The sequence below is a fragment of the Perca flavescens genome, chromosome 5 (assembly GCF_004354835.1).
Source record: "Perca flavescens isolate YP-PL-M2 chromosome 5, PFLA_1.0, whole genome shotgun sequence".
Classification (NCBI taxonomy): domain Eukaryota; kingdom Metazoa; phylum Chordata; class Actinopteri; order Perciformes; family Percidae; genus Perca; species Perca flavescens.
The window spans coordinates 33,885,004-33,898,727 of NC_041335.1; the positions used below are offsets into that span (position 1 = coordinate 33,885,004).

Genomic DNA, 13,724 nt, shown 5'->3' on the forward strand with positions numbered 1-13,724 from the left:
ATTTAGTACTAGCCATATAGATGGAAAACAGCGTGGGAGAAAATGCCATCATATGAGTTTGAAACCAACTGGTTCTATAGTGACATTGAAATTAGTACAAAAGGTGACATTTTAAAAGATTAGATTTAACAAAAGAAACAGACCAGGTTGAAAAGCTCTAGAGTTTTAATTTAAAATGGATCAAAGATTAGCTTGTGCTTAAAAAGATTTTTATATCAAGTCTTCTCTTATTAAAGGCCAAAGAGGAAGTCCAGCTCCTGTTTACTTGTTGCTTCATCCCTTCAGCAGCGTTCCAGCCAAACAGAATTAAAGATGTGATCACACAAAGACAGTCACACATCCAGCAGATGTTTGTGTGTGTGTGTGTGTGTGTGTGTGTGTGTGTGTGTGTGTGTGTGTGTGTGTGTGTGTTTGTTTGTTGTAGCTACAACATGTCTCTGTGTGTCAGCTCATGAGGTTACTACAGGTTGGTGGCGCAGACTGATGGAAGTGAGTCAGCAGAATTTGTATCATCCCAGCCGTTTTCCACTGAACACAAGAAACACAGGAGTCATTCAGAGCTTCAATATCTCAACAGAAGGAATATCAGTGACACTACAGGCCGATACTTCACATACAGAGGAGGAAGCTACAAGCCATTTCTCTCGGAACGTATACGAAACAACGACCATCTTTCTTTCTCCAATGAACAGGACAAGAGGAGGCAGGATGGGCTGAGACACTATGAAGAGAGGAGGACGAAAATGACATGTAATGAGAAGGGGAGCTGTTAAGGCTTCCTTCCTCTCTTGCATTGTAATTGCTTGTTTATGTTTATGTACTTTATATATTTGTGCAAATACACTAAACAGAATTGAAGACAGCACTGTAATAAATCTCATGTTAGTTTAACAGACATAACTTTCTGCTTTATTCAACTCACAATTTCAAGTTAAAACAACATAACCACAGTTATAGCAGAGACAGCGCAGGTGCTTTGGTGGGTCCACCCCAGGGTCCCGTGAAAAATAGGGGTCCCTCTGCTGATCTTGCGTCACTTGGCACAAAATGGCCAACAGTCAAGTGACACGCTACACATTAACGGCTGAAAGAAACGTATTACCACTCAACACTGTAATACTCCACCTCTTCTTATCAAACGTAACATCACTTAACTCATGGTTACAAATGTAAACCAGCACAACAATGACAATTACCAGGCAACAAAACACTACATTCTAAGCAGACACGTTTAATAAACGGAATTCATAAAGTTACATTTGTATTTCGAACAAACTGCAAACTTTTCAGCAAATTTTAACACAACTCTATTTACCGCCTTGCATCATGGGAATTGGCCAACCAATGAACCAATTGCAGTCCTGACTGCAGTACTCAGATCGGGGTTGGGCTAAATGTGGGCGGAGCTAAACGTTTGACTTTTGAAGAGAACTTTCCATTTCAATTTGAGAAGAGTGAAATTCACAAGCCGTTGACAGGTACTCCCTCCGCCGGGCTCCAGTGCTTTCTTGTTTGTGTTATATATAACACATGTTATATTTTAGTAGAAATTTGAATAGGCTACATCACTTATCTGCGGTGTATAATTAATTTATTGTGTCCATGCTTTAACTTTGCCGTGGAAGAAGACAGGTTATTTTAAACTCAAAAGGCAGCTCTTTTTTGTTGCAACACACACACACACGCTTTATTTTCAACTGATAACTTAACTTACATACCCAAGTTCAATCAACACATACATTTTTGTAAATAGTCAACCCAATGAATAAATGCAAGTTTAACTTTCAAAAACTCATAGAGTTGAGTTCAAAATCCACAACTTGTATAAGCTCGTTCAGTTAAAAATAAGAAATAAGTGGACATAACTAAATGGGTCTGTAATATTTCACAGCTGATTCCACTGAGTTATTAATTTGTTTGTCAGCCCTGTATCTACACATGTATCTATGCCTGCAGTGTTCTTTATAAAAGATAAATATGGTGTCAAATGTGAGAGCTTTTAAACGTGATGTGAATAAAACTCTTAACTTAACACCTGTTGTGAATGTAAAGTCACGGAACAGAGCCTAAATACAATTGCAGCTGAAAACTTGTTGTCTCGCATTGCCACACCTATCTCCACAGCCCTAACACAACATATACTTGATTTGTTTACTGGAGTTCATTTTCCAGTACCACAACTCAGTGATTCCAACCCCACAAATCGGTCACTGCAACATGTGCTCTCTGCATCACCAATTTGGCGAACCTGTGCGCCTTGACTTTTGCAAGACTTCTTGCTATAAATGTGGTGCAAAAATTTTTTGTAGCTGTGTACATAGATCTATGGTGGACATAACGCTAGTCTGTGGAGCTCTGAGCAAACAGAGCGGGGAAGCAGGGTTGCTATCGCCCAATGTGGCAATGTTTTTATTAAATTTTCATTAGTTCATTTTTACAAGTGGAATGTTCACAAGATTATTGATCACCTCCCTTCAGAATGTTTGAATTTTGTCACACTCCCAGACACACGGCATAAATGCGATAAATGTGGATTAAAACAGATATGTATCTGTAGACATAGAGCTATGGTGGACATAAAGTTAAGTGGAGCTGCGAGCAAAGTTGCCACCGCCAGATTAGGGTAGCATCATTTAACTTGTCAGCCAGCCGGTTTTGTGCCGAGTTTTGCATGGCTGCGGTAGCCTAGAAATCTAGACGCACCTAGTGGCAGCAAATTTATTTTGCAGCCAGGGGGGTCTAGGCACTCTCCATTTACTTGCGAGCTGGAAAAAATTAATTTTGGTCAGGCCACTCACACCGTGTATAGAATCGGTGGTGGGGCTTATGGCTGCTGCTGCTGGGAACAGCGGTCTTCTGGAAGACTTGGAGTTCAGTTTTTCTTTGAGAAAAAGGATATGGCAAAAGTTTAATCTATCAACTAGCTTCGCTACCTTCTTCGTTACTCTGGTTGGTTGTAGTGCTATCCTATTACGTGCAGAGAGAATTTGAAAGACAACCATTTATCCCACCCCTTGGATTGAGCCCTGTCAATGGTGAGTTCCCAGACCCAACATCTTGATGTGTGCAGCCATAGCCTGGCTAGTCAGGCTATGGCTGCGGCCGAGTTACATCCACGTCGCGGGTAGCAAGGAAATGCTAACATTACTAATCAGTCTAATAAAACATTGATTCTAAACGTTCAACAATTACACTTTAAACCATTTATCACCACTGATTAAATTTAACCTACAAAATAGATTTGTTTTTCTTTCCGAATGCAAACTTCGACAGGCATGCAAAACTTGACATAGCACCTGAGCTTGGACTGCTTTTAGCGTAGGAAAGCACATCACTCAATGGCCAATCTGATTGGTGGAGCGCTAACCCGGAAATAATGAGCGGATGAGCCTGACTAACGCTTCTCAAAATCTGACAAAAATCTTTTAATCTGACCTTTGTCGATCTGAAATGAAGACAGATTCAGCAACTGCACGGCCTATTTCTTGCTTAAAATGTTTTCAGAAACACGTTTCGGTGAACTATCTTAGTAAAATATGAGATTGTATTCCGAACAAGCTACCATTATGCTCTGTTGTAAAATCCAGGAGCAGCCAGACCCACGTGACGCGTTTGTCCAATCAGTTGCCGGTTTTCATTTTTTGGGCGACAAAACAGATTAGCGGCGCCTGCTGTTATGGAGACGTATTACGTCTTGCGCACGCGCAGAACGTACGCTCAAATCGGCGTCGCTTCAGTGTGTTCCAAGGCACTTTTTTGACTCTGGGAGACTGATCAGTCCGACTTCCTTTTCTGCCGACGGTCGGCCGTCGGGTTGGTGTGTCAGAGCCTTTAGAGAAAAAGTCACCATACGGTGGCGGAGAAAATGCAGATGTTGAAGAGGGGAAAAAAACAGGTTAATAATCCTAAAAGACACTGAAGTAAAGCGAGCAGGACGTAGCATCAGCGACGTCGCCCATTAGTTTGTGGTCTGCCGTTTTGAAGCCAGCAGTTTACGTTTCAGCTGTCGCCATCTTGGTATTTTGTAACAAGCGGAGCTGGGAATGATGATGCGGTCATGCGGCGGCTAATAAAAGTGTGGTCGTGTATGAGTTCGCCATAGATATAGAACATCACGTCATGTCATATCTATTGTTCTATATCTATGGAGTTTGTGCTGTGCTGAGCTAAATGCTAAAATATGGCAATTTTCAACTTCATCTGCATCTCTTTTTGTTTTTTTTTATTGAAAAGGAATTCATATATAATATCAAGGCATAGAGAACATGACAATAAGACCTCTCAAAATGCATAAAGGGAACACTGAAAGAAAGGATAAATTAAAAAAAGTATTAAAAAAAAAATTTAACAATAAATGATATAATAAAATAAATCATGAATAGTATATCTCTTAATCTTTACATGGTTTATATATAATGCAATTGATTCATTAATCCTTAAGTTTCCCTATTGCTTTTGCTTAATTTCTAGATCATTGATAAAAATAATGGCAAACAGCGTGGGAGGGAGCACACCCTTGTTCTCCACTAAATGGGATTGGAAACCAACCTGCTCTATTGTCAGATGTCTATCTGTGAAGATGTTTTCTGTTTTGTGACATTGACATATAGTACAAAATCTGCTGTTAGGTGAAATTCAACAAGATTAGATTAAAAAAGAAGAGACTGAGACTAGCTTGTTTCAATGCTCCAGAGTTTTAATTCAAAGTGCATCAAAGATTAGTTTGGGCTAAAAGCGTTCTTTTCACAACATATTCATTCTTCTCTTATTAAAGGCAAAAGAGGAAGTCAAGAAGTTTGGTTACAGCCAAACAGGGAATTAAAGATGTGATTACACATGAGACTGATGACACAGAGAAATCCACACTGTCACACGCTAAGAAGATGTTTGTGTGTGTGGTAGGTACAATTTATCTCTGTGTCAGCTCAGGAGATTCTTATGGGTTTCTGGCACAGACAGATGGAAGTTGGATGGAACACTGGACATCATCCCAGCATTGGTGCGCTGTGAACACAAGAAACACAGGAGTCATTAAGAGCTTTAATATCTCAACAGAAGTAATATCAGTGACACTAAAGGCCAAAATCTCTTCACAAAACAGAGGAAGCTTCACGACAGTTACTAAAAAATATTTACATGTTGCGAAACGGAGCAATTTGTGGTGTTTATCACCCATTCATTATGCATCACTTCAGAGTTTAACTCCAACATTGTTATTTATGACTTTTGTCATTTAACTCCATACAGACGTCCTGGTAATTCATTTGTTGTGATTTACCTCCAAAATTCATCTGGATACAATCCTGGTTGCCATATCCATTGTTGGGTTCCCCTGCACACCAGAATGTAAAGGAGAAAGGTCTGCCATCACTCCAGAACCAAACATTGTTCTGTAGAAAAGATGTAGAAGTTAAAACGTGACATCTTATCCCTAATCAGATCTTTTGTATGATATATTACCTTCGGGGAATCATGGCCTCCAATCCAGGTTATTGGATTAGCATGAGTCTGTTGTTTGATTATCATCTGAATGAACTGATACTCCTCAACACTGTGCACTGATGCAAGGTTTCCTTGCAAGGACTGGCAGTTTTTCTACAGGGGAGATAGACAGACAGACAGTTGTGAAACTTCATTTTAATGTGGTCTCCTCCACCAGCAGGAGGGTGGAGGATTGGCTCAAATATTGAGCTGTTTGCAGTAAATATTTGTTGATGAGGTGATGGTAGTTTTGCAGGGGTTTAACGTCACTGTTGTACTGTGGTCTCTGCTACATTGGCAGCTTTAATTAGAAGGTTTTGTCTTTGGTTGCATTTGTTTGATTTTCACCAACACTGTGTACTCGTTGTAGTACCACAAGCAGTTGAAGTGCAAAATATCTCAACATCTACTACATTTTTGGCACTAAATGTGATTCAGACTAGTTGACATTTGATAAGAATAACAAATGTGACAACAATGCTGAATTCAAATTAACATTTATTTAACACAGTTATTGTCTACATTGTGTGTTTAGTGGGTGTTTAGTCATAGGCTATAACCCACAACCATCCCAAATGACAAATCTGTTAAAGGATTTACATTTTCTGAGTAAGAGTGGGGGCTGGGGACACTCATACACTAGGTTTTGTAGCCCTGTAAGCTAGTTTAGCTGGTTAAAGGATTTCTACACTACATTTCTACATTCAGAATTTGATTCAGGTCATGTAAACAGCATGTTCCGTTTGGATATTCCGAATGAGGCCTTTTTCCGAATATAGCATTTTCCGATTAAGACGTGGGATATGCCGGTATTATATGAAGGTAAATGTGGTGCAAGAGGTGAGAGTTTGTAGAAGACAATGTGAGAACTTGCAGAACAAAAAATCTAAACTTGTATGTTAAAATTTTCACTTGTAAAAAATATTTGTTAAAAACTCACTATTTGTAGTTTTTAAAACATAATACAATGTACTATTTCATGTGGTAAGGATATTATTCAATTCAATTATTTCTTTTTGTGTTTTTAATCAAGTTGAAATGATTATCTCATATCTGAGGACAACTGATATTGTAGGCAATGGGCCAGCAAATGATCATTAAATTACTACAAATAAAAAAATAAACCTATAAAAACCCTTACATATGTGCAAAGGACTCCCTTTGAAATGTTATTAATTTCCAACAGAAATGGCACTTTTCTTAGTGGGACATGTTTTTGCCAAAGTTTCAATTTATTTGGGTTTACAGTGCCCTTGTTCAGACAATCAGAGATGATGAATCCCAGTGACTCTTGTGACTTTTCTGAAGCGCCACCACAAGGTTCAAGTTTGTGTCTATGAATAAAATTGAACAAACTATTGGATAGATTGTGATGATATGTGGTTTATCATTTATGTTCCCCTCAGGATTAACTAACAACTTTGGTGATCTCTGACTTTTCATCAAGGTGAAGGTCAAGGTAAACTTCATTGGGAAATTCATGTGGTCATTCATTTTGCACTCTTGTCACAACATATTCTCTAAACATATAGACACCACAGACAGACCAATAAACATGTATATAACAAAAAAGTAACAGTACAATGGGAATGACAATAACAGAAGTCAACAATCACAATACAAAAAATAAACAATACTACAGAAATGACAAAGACAATCTGACATCTAACGTTTACGAAACATTAAAGTAGCTAAAAATAAAAAACGTATATATATAAAAATAACTAGGAGTGCTTGTCAAAAAAGGAAAATTGGATCTACGATCCAGTTAAAGTGCCAGTGCAGGATAAAAGTACTTGCGATGTGCATGGTCATTATACAGTCTGATCGCTGTGGGCACAAATGATTTATTGTACCTTTCCGTTTTGATTCTCTGTTGTAAAATTCTACCAGTTGACCTATTGCTTCTCATAAATTTATGATGAAGAGGGTGAGTGGGGTCATTAAGAACTTGGTCGGTCTTTTTTAGGATAAGCTCATTGTACAGCTGAGTTGCTGACACCTGATCAAGTCCTATGATCCCACTGGCCATCTTGATCATATGCTGCAGTCTCTTTTGTCCTTAACATGCATGTTACCAAACACGCAGATAAGGCCAAAAGACAGAACACTCTGGAGAATACTTTTATAAAACATTACAAGGATGTGTCTGTCTAGTCTAAAAGTGTTTAGTTTCCTAAGGAAAAACATCCGCTGGTGCATTTTCTTAGTTTTAATTACTAATTAATAAATTAAAAATTAATTTAGAGTCAAATTCAACTCCCAAATATTTGTAGGTTGAGACTCTCTCTACAAGTTCACCATTGATCTTAGAAGGGGGGACTATAATTCTGTTTTTGCTAAAATCTATGACCATCTCTTTTGTTTTCTTCACATTTATTTCAAGAAAATTATCAGAACACCACTGAGTGAAACCCTGGAGTTCCCTCTGGCCATCTAGCGCCATAATCAAGTAAAATTTTAATGTGTCCAATAGGCTACTTTGGTTTATGACCAAATATCTGCAGAACTAAAGACATTCCTGTTCTGTGTGTTTGGTGCTAATTAGCAAATGTTAGCAACATATAAGCTTCAAACAAAGAGTGAACAAGCATTGGGAGAGCCAGGACAGCTGAAACACTTTTCAATTAAACGTAATTTAGAAAGCGATCATATTGCACTGAAAGCTAATATTCTGTCACTAGCAACCTACACCTGTCATCTGTCAAATACAGATGCATTTTCAGCTTTGAACAAAACCGTTCAGGAATTATTACAAGAAAAGTGGGGCGTGCATAATATTTCATTCGTCCGTCCTGGTCGGGACGATTGAAACAACATGGGGGGACGGATGAAACATACAGTTTAAACCATATAAACTTCCCACAACTTAAATATTTTACTACATATCATGAATGGTAATCCAAAAAGGTGTTATTTTAGATAAATTGTTGCTGGGCTATACGTCTTCGTGAATATCTGTTAACAACTACTTGCCGTCACCTTGAAGCGTGAAGCGGTTTTTGAAATAGCATGCACTGTGGATGATTCTACCATTTTTATAGCTAGAACAGTAGTTTTTTGCATTCATATCATGTTTCAATTGTGGAAAATGGCATTTCACTAGGTTTTTACGTGGGTCAGGTCACTGCACATCCAAATAAGTGCCCTTAACGACCCACAGCCCATAACATGGGAAAACTTGACCCCCTACCTGGTGGGGCCCAAATATATTTTCATCTTTCTAAAACTGCTTTAGCGAAATTCATTCTCTGCATTTAACCCATCCCTCAAGGGAGCAGTGGGCAGCCAATGACAGCGCCCGGGGACCAACTCCAGATCGGAGCCAGTGCCTTGATCAAGGGCACTGCCTGGAGAACCTAGTACATGTTTTTGATGGTGGGCGAAACCAGAGCACCCGGAGGAAACCCGCGCAAACATGGGGAGAACATGCAAACTCCACACAGAAAGGCCCCGGAACGACCTGGATTTGAACACAGAACCTTCTTGCTGTGAGGCCACAGTGCTAATCCAATCCAATCCAATCCACTTTATTTATATAGCACGATTTTAACAAACACAAGGTTTCCAAAGTGCTGCACAAAAGATAAAACAAAGTAAATAGATAACACAATAAAAGCAAAGGTACCCACTATAAAATAAATGCAATAAAAAACAATTTAAATTGAATTAAATAAGTAAACATCAATTAAAATATGCAAATTGGTGTTAAAAGCCAAAGAAAAGAGGTAGGTTTTAAGAAGAGTTTTAAAATTAGACAGAGAGGAGGCCTGTCTAATGAGCAGAGGCAGTCCGTTCCAAAGTTTTGGAGCTGCAACGGCAAACGCTCGATCCCCTCTGAGCTTGAGCCTAGCTTTAGGCACCATCAGGAGCAGCTGGTCAGCTGACCTGAGAGATCGGCTAGGGGTGTAGGGGTGCAGCAGCACAGAGAGGTAAGATGGGGCAAGGCCATTCAAGGCTTTAAAAACAAATAAAAGAATTTTAAAATGAATCCTGAAATGGACAGGCAACCAGTGGAGTGAAGCTAAAATAGGTGAAATGTGCTCATACTTTCTATTGCCAGTTAAAAGACGTGCAGCAGCATTTTGAACCAGTTGAAGACGAGCAATGGAGGACCCACTAGCCCCTACTGTATGTAAAGTGCATTACAGTAATCCAGCCGAGTAGTCACAAAGGCATGGATTACTGTCTCAAAATCTTGTCTCTGAAGGATTGGTTTTATTTTTGCCAGCTGCCTTAACTGAAAAAAGCTAGACTTCACCACAGCTTTAATCTGGCTGTCAAATTTGAGATCACAGTCCACTTTAACCCCGAAATTTTTTATAATTGGCTTGCGATACTGTGCCAGAGAACCCAGATCAACTAGAGGAGTGGTCACAGAAGTACCACCAAAGACCATGACTTCTGTCTTTTCTTCATTAAAATTTAGAAAATTCAAAGACATCCAAGCTTTAATGTCGTGTAAACACTCTAGCAGTGGGTTAACAGAGTAGGACTCTGTCTTTTTGAGGGGGACGTAGAGCTGGCTGTCATCAGCATAACAGTGAAAGGAAATCCCATGTTTCCTAATAATGGAACCAAGAGGGAGTAGATAAATAGAAAATAAAAGAGGGCCGAGCACAGAGCCCCACATGAAAGAGGAGCAGTGGAGGATACCCAGTCATCAAGGCCGACACAGAAAGTCCGATGTGACAGGTAGGACCTGAACCATTCCAGTGCTGTGCCACTGACGCCCACCCACTGCTCCAAACGAGCAATGACGATATCATGGTCGACTGTATCAAATGCTGCAGTCAAATCTAAAAGTACAAGGATAACACAGTGACCAGAGTCAGTAGCTAAAAATATATCATTAAAAACTCTTAAAAGCGCTGATTCTGTGCTGTGCAATGTTTTAAAACCGGATTGGAAAATTTCCAGAATACTTTGTTCATTTAAAAAGTCCATGAGCTGGGAATATACAATCTTCTCTAAGATTTTAGAGAAGAATGGCAATTTGGAGATAGACCTAAAGTTTGCCAAAATAGTAGGATCCAGCCCAGGTTTTTTTAATAAAGGCAGTACAACTGCATGTTTAAGAATTACAGGAACTACTCCAGACGACAGACTGCTATTAATAACCGTGAGACAAGATGGCCCAACAGTAGAAAAAACCTCCTTAAAAAATTGGCGCGGGACAGTATCATCCAGAGAACCCAAGGGCTTCAGATGACCCACAATCTCCTGCACAAAAGGCAGGGTCACAGGCTGAAGTGTGTCAAACACAGCAGGGCAGGGGACAAACACCGAAGGATCAGAAAAGCAGGTGAACTAAGTGATCTGGTAGACGTGACTTTATCAATAAAATAGTGAAGAAAATTCTCACACACAGCAGGAGATGCCTCAATGACATTCTGTGGTGCATTTAAAGCAGAGTTAATAACTTTAAACAACACGCGAGGTTTACAACAGTTTAGAAAGAACAATGTCAGAGAAATATTTTCTTTTAGCCTCTTTCACTGTGGATTGGTAATGACGCCAGCGATCCGTCAATATTTGAAAAGACACTTGCAATTTGTCCTTTTTCCACTTTCGTTCAGCTCTTCGACAATCCTGTCTTGCAGTGCGGGTAGCTTCATACAGCCAAGGCTAAGTGCTAACCACTGGGCCACCATGCTGAACATGGAGTTACAGCCAGATCGGGACAGTTGAAACAGCTGTTTCAACCGTCCTGACATAGACATATGCCATTATAACCTGTTTTGCTTTCCATGTAAACAAGCATGCAATATGAAAGTCTGGGATTGTGGAGAACACTAAATAGTCTGCCGAAAAAGCATGTAGTCTTTAAATGAAAAACACTCATTAATAATTGAAAAAATGTTACCGCTGATGAAGTTTACTTTTGACCATCAAAACACTATCGCCTGTAACTCTGTGATAAAAGGAAATAACAGGAAGATATTTGGCTGATAGAAGGAGGTTAACATGCTCTATGGTTTGACCTAAGGAAGTCTGTCTATCATCATTGCACTCGGAGAAAACTGGAATGTTTCATCTGTCCCGCGTTTCAATCGTCCCGGCTCTCCCCTACAGTATTTGCATCAACAGGTTAGCACTGTCAATGTTAGCATCCTGATGTTAGCATTTTGCTCAAAGCTGCCATGTCTAATTAAAGCTCCTAGCATGACAGTTCAATTCAATTCAATTCAATTTTATTGATAATATCAAATCATAACAGAGTTATCTCGAGACACTTTACAGATAGAGTAGGTCTAGACCACACTCTATAAGTTCCAAAACCCCAACAATTACAGTAATTCCCTCAAGAGAAAGCATTAGCAGTGGCTGTTCCCTTTTAGGAAGAAACCTCGGAAGACCCAGACAGTAGACTCATAGTCTTGTTTGTCCGTTAGTTGGTATCTCAAAGATATCTCAAATACTACTTAATCTATTTTAAAGGAAATTGGGTGGAAAGGTTATTCAATACCAGCAGAATATACTTTCTGATTACCTCAGCCTCAGACCAATCCAGTGTTCTAGGAATGAAGAGGAAACAGCGATCATTGTACTTATGCCAAGAAGCAGGACAAGCAGGGCCCTCTGCGTAGCTGGAAGAGTTGCTGGAAGAGTTGTTGGAAACGTTGCTGGAAGAGTTGCTGGAAGTGACATATGCGTCTATGAAGACAGAGAATCATAAACAGCGGATTTCACTGAGTTGTTAATAATATGTTTGTCAGCATTAATCTACACATGTTTCTATGCCTGCACTGTTCGTTATAAAGGTAAATGGTGTAAAACGTGAGAGCTTATTGTAGAATACGATTTGATTACTCGTAGAACAAAACTCAGAACTTTTTGAAATTTTCTTTTTTAAATCAAAATCTTTTTATTTAGTTTTCAGTATAACAACGTACAAAGCTGTTGATTTGTTAAAGACAGGTTATATGAAATAAATAAATTAAAAAATTAAAAATCCGTCACTGCAACTTGTGCTCTCTGCATCACAATTTGGCCAACCTGCGCACACTGACTTTTGCAACACTTCTTGCGATAAATGTGGTGCAAAACAAATTAGTAGCTGTGGACATAGATCTATGGTGGACATAACGTTAGGCTGTGGAGCTCTGAGCAAACAGAGCTGGGGAAGCAGGGTTGCTATCACCCGATGTGGCAATGTTTTTATTAAATTTACATTAGTTTATTTTTACAAGTGGAATGTTCACAGACAAGATTATTGATCACCTCCCTTCAGAGTGTTTGAATTTTGTCACACTCCCAGATACATTGTGCATAAATGTTCATTTAGCCTCATTGCATTTAAAATAAAGGTCAGGTAGATTACTGTTGTATTTATTTACTTTGACAGGAGTTGTATATGTCTGCATCAGCCAATTTTATTGGACTAGCTTTAAATTAGTTTTTTTTTTCTGAGATGCGTCACAAGTTTTCTTTTAACTGCTTTTCTGTCCTCTTTTAAGTCCTCCCTCCATGTCTAAAGTCTGGTTATTTGATGTTTCTTTAGAGCTAGATGCAAGCCAGTTACTGTATATATTGATCAAATCTAGTTATAATTTCTTCTAAGGATAAGAGTGCAGGAATCCTGACTGATTGGTTTTGCATACAAAAAATAGAGGAACAAAAAGTTCCTCACATGGAGATATTTAAAAGAGAGGTCATTAGAATCCTATTCACCTACTGTACTAAGCCATATTTAGAATCCTGCATCCATCTTGCCTGGTTTAAATAAAACATTGCCCTGCATTGGGTTGAATTGTGACAGAGAGTCCAATATGTTTATATTTTCTTTTACCTTTATTGCCATACATTAACTTTATTAAGAACTATAAGGTAAGCAGTATGTTCTCTTAAGTACTTTCCGAAACAGCACCTTGGTGTCGGCTCCAAGGAAGCAGGTGGTAAGCTCTAGGTCCTGTTGCCACCGCAAGGCAAAGTCCTGCATTTAGCTGATGTGTGTGAATATTTATTTAAAAATAAATAAACATAGCCATAAGTTCAGAAATGGAACTTCAGGTTTTTGTTCTAACTTACCAGGGCTCAACTCAAGTCTACAAGCTCTCACATTTTTGCATTGTATTTACTCAACTTCTCTTATTCAGACAAAGTTAAACACTGATACTCACCATCAGCTGTAGCCAGAGCCATCATGGCACAAACGAGTAGAGACACAGTCAGCATCTTGGTGGCGGAGATAATGCAGATAATTCTTCTTTCTCAGATTCAGCCTGTGGTCTTCCTGTGTG

The 13,724-nt window shown here is 39.0% G+C and overlaps 1 protein-coding gene across 1 annotated transcript in view; it reads right to left on the reverse strand.

Annotated features, from left to right (window-relative positions):
- LOC114555038 (type-2 ice-structuring protein) overlaps nucleotides 1–13,724 on the reverse strand; it is a 42,224-nt gene extending 28,500 nt beyond the window's left edge. The window contains exons 1-4 of the mRNA XM_028577117.1: nucleotides 13,605–13,724; nucleotides 11,975–12,138; nucleotides 5,461–5,595; nucleotides 5,279–5,390 (exon numbers count right to left, since the gene is read on the reverse strand). Coding sequence (XP_028432918.1) covers nucleotides 5,279–5,390; nucleotides 5,461–5,595; nucleotides 11,975–12,138; nucleotides 13,605–13,659 — 466 coding nt within the window. The 5' untranslated portion in view covers nucleotides 13,660–13,724. The remainder of the gene's footprint in view (nucleotides 1–5,278; nucleotides 5,391–5,460; nucleotides 5,596–11,974; nucleotides 12,139–13,604) is intronic.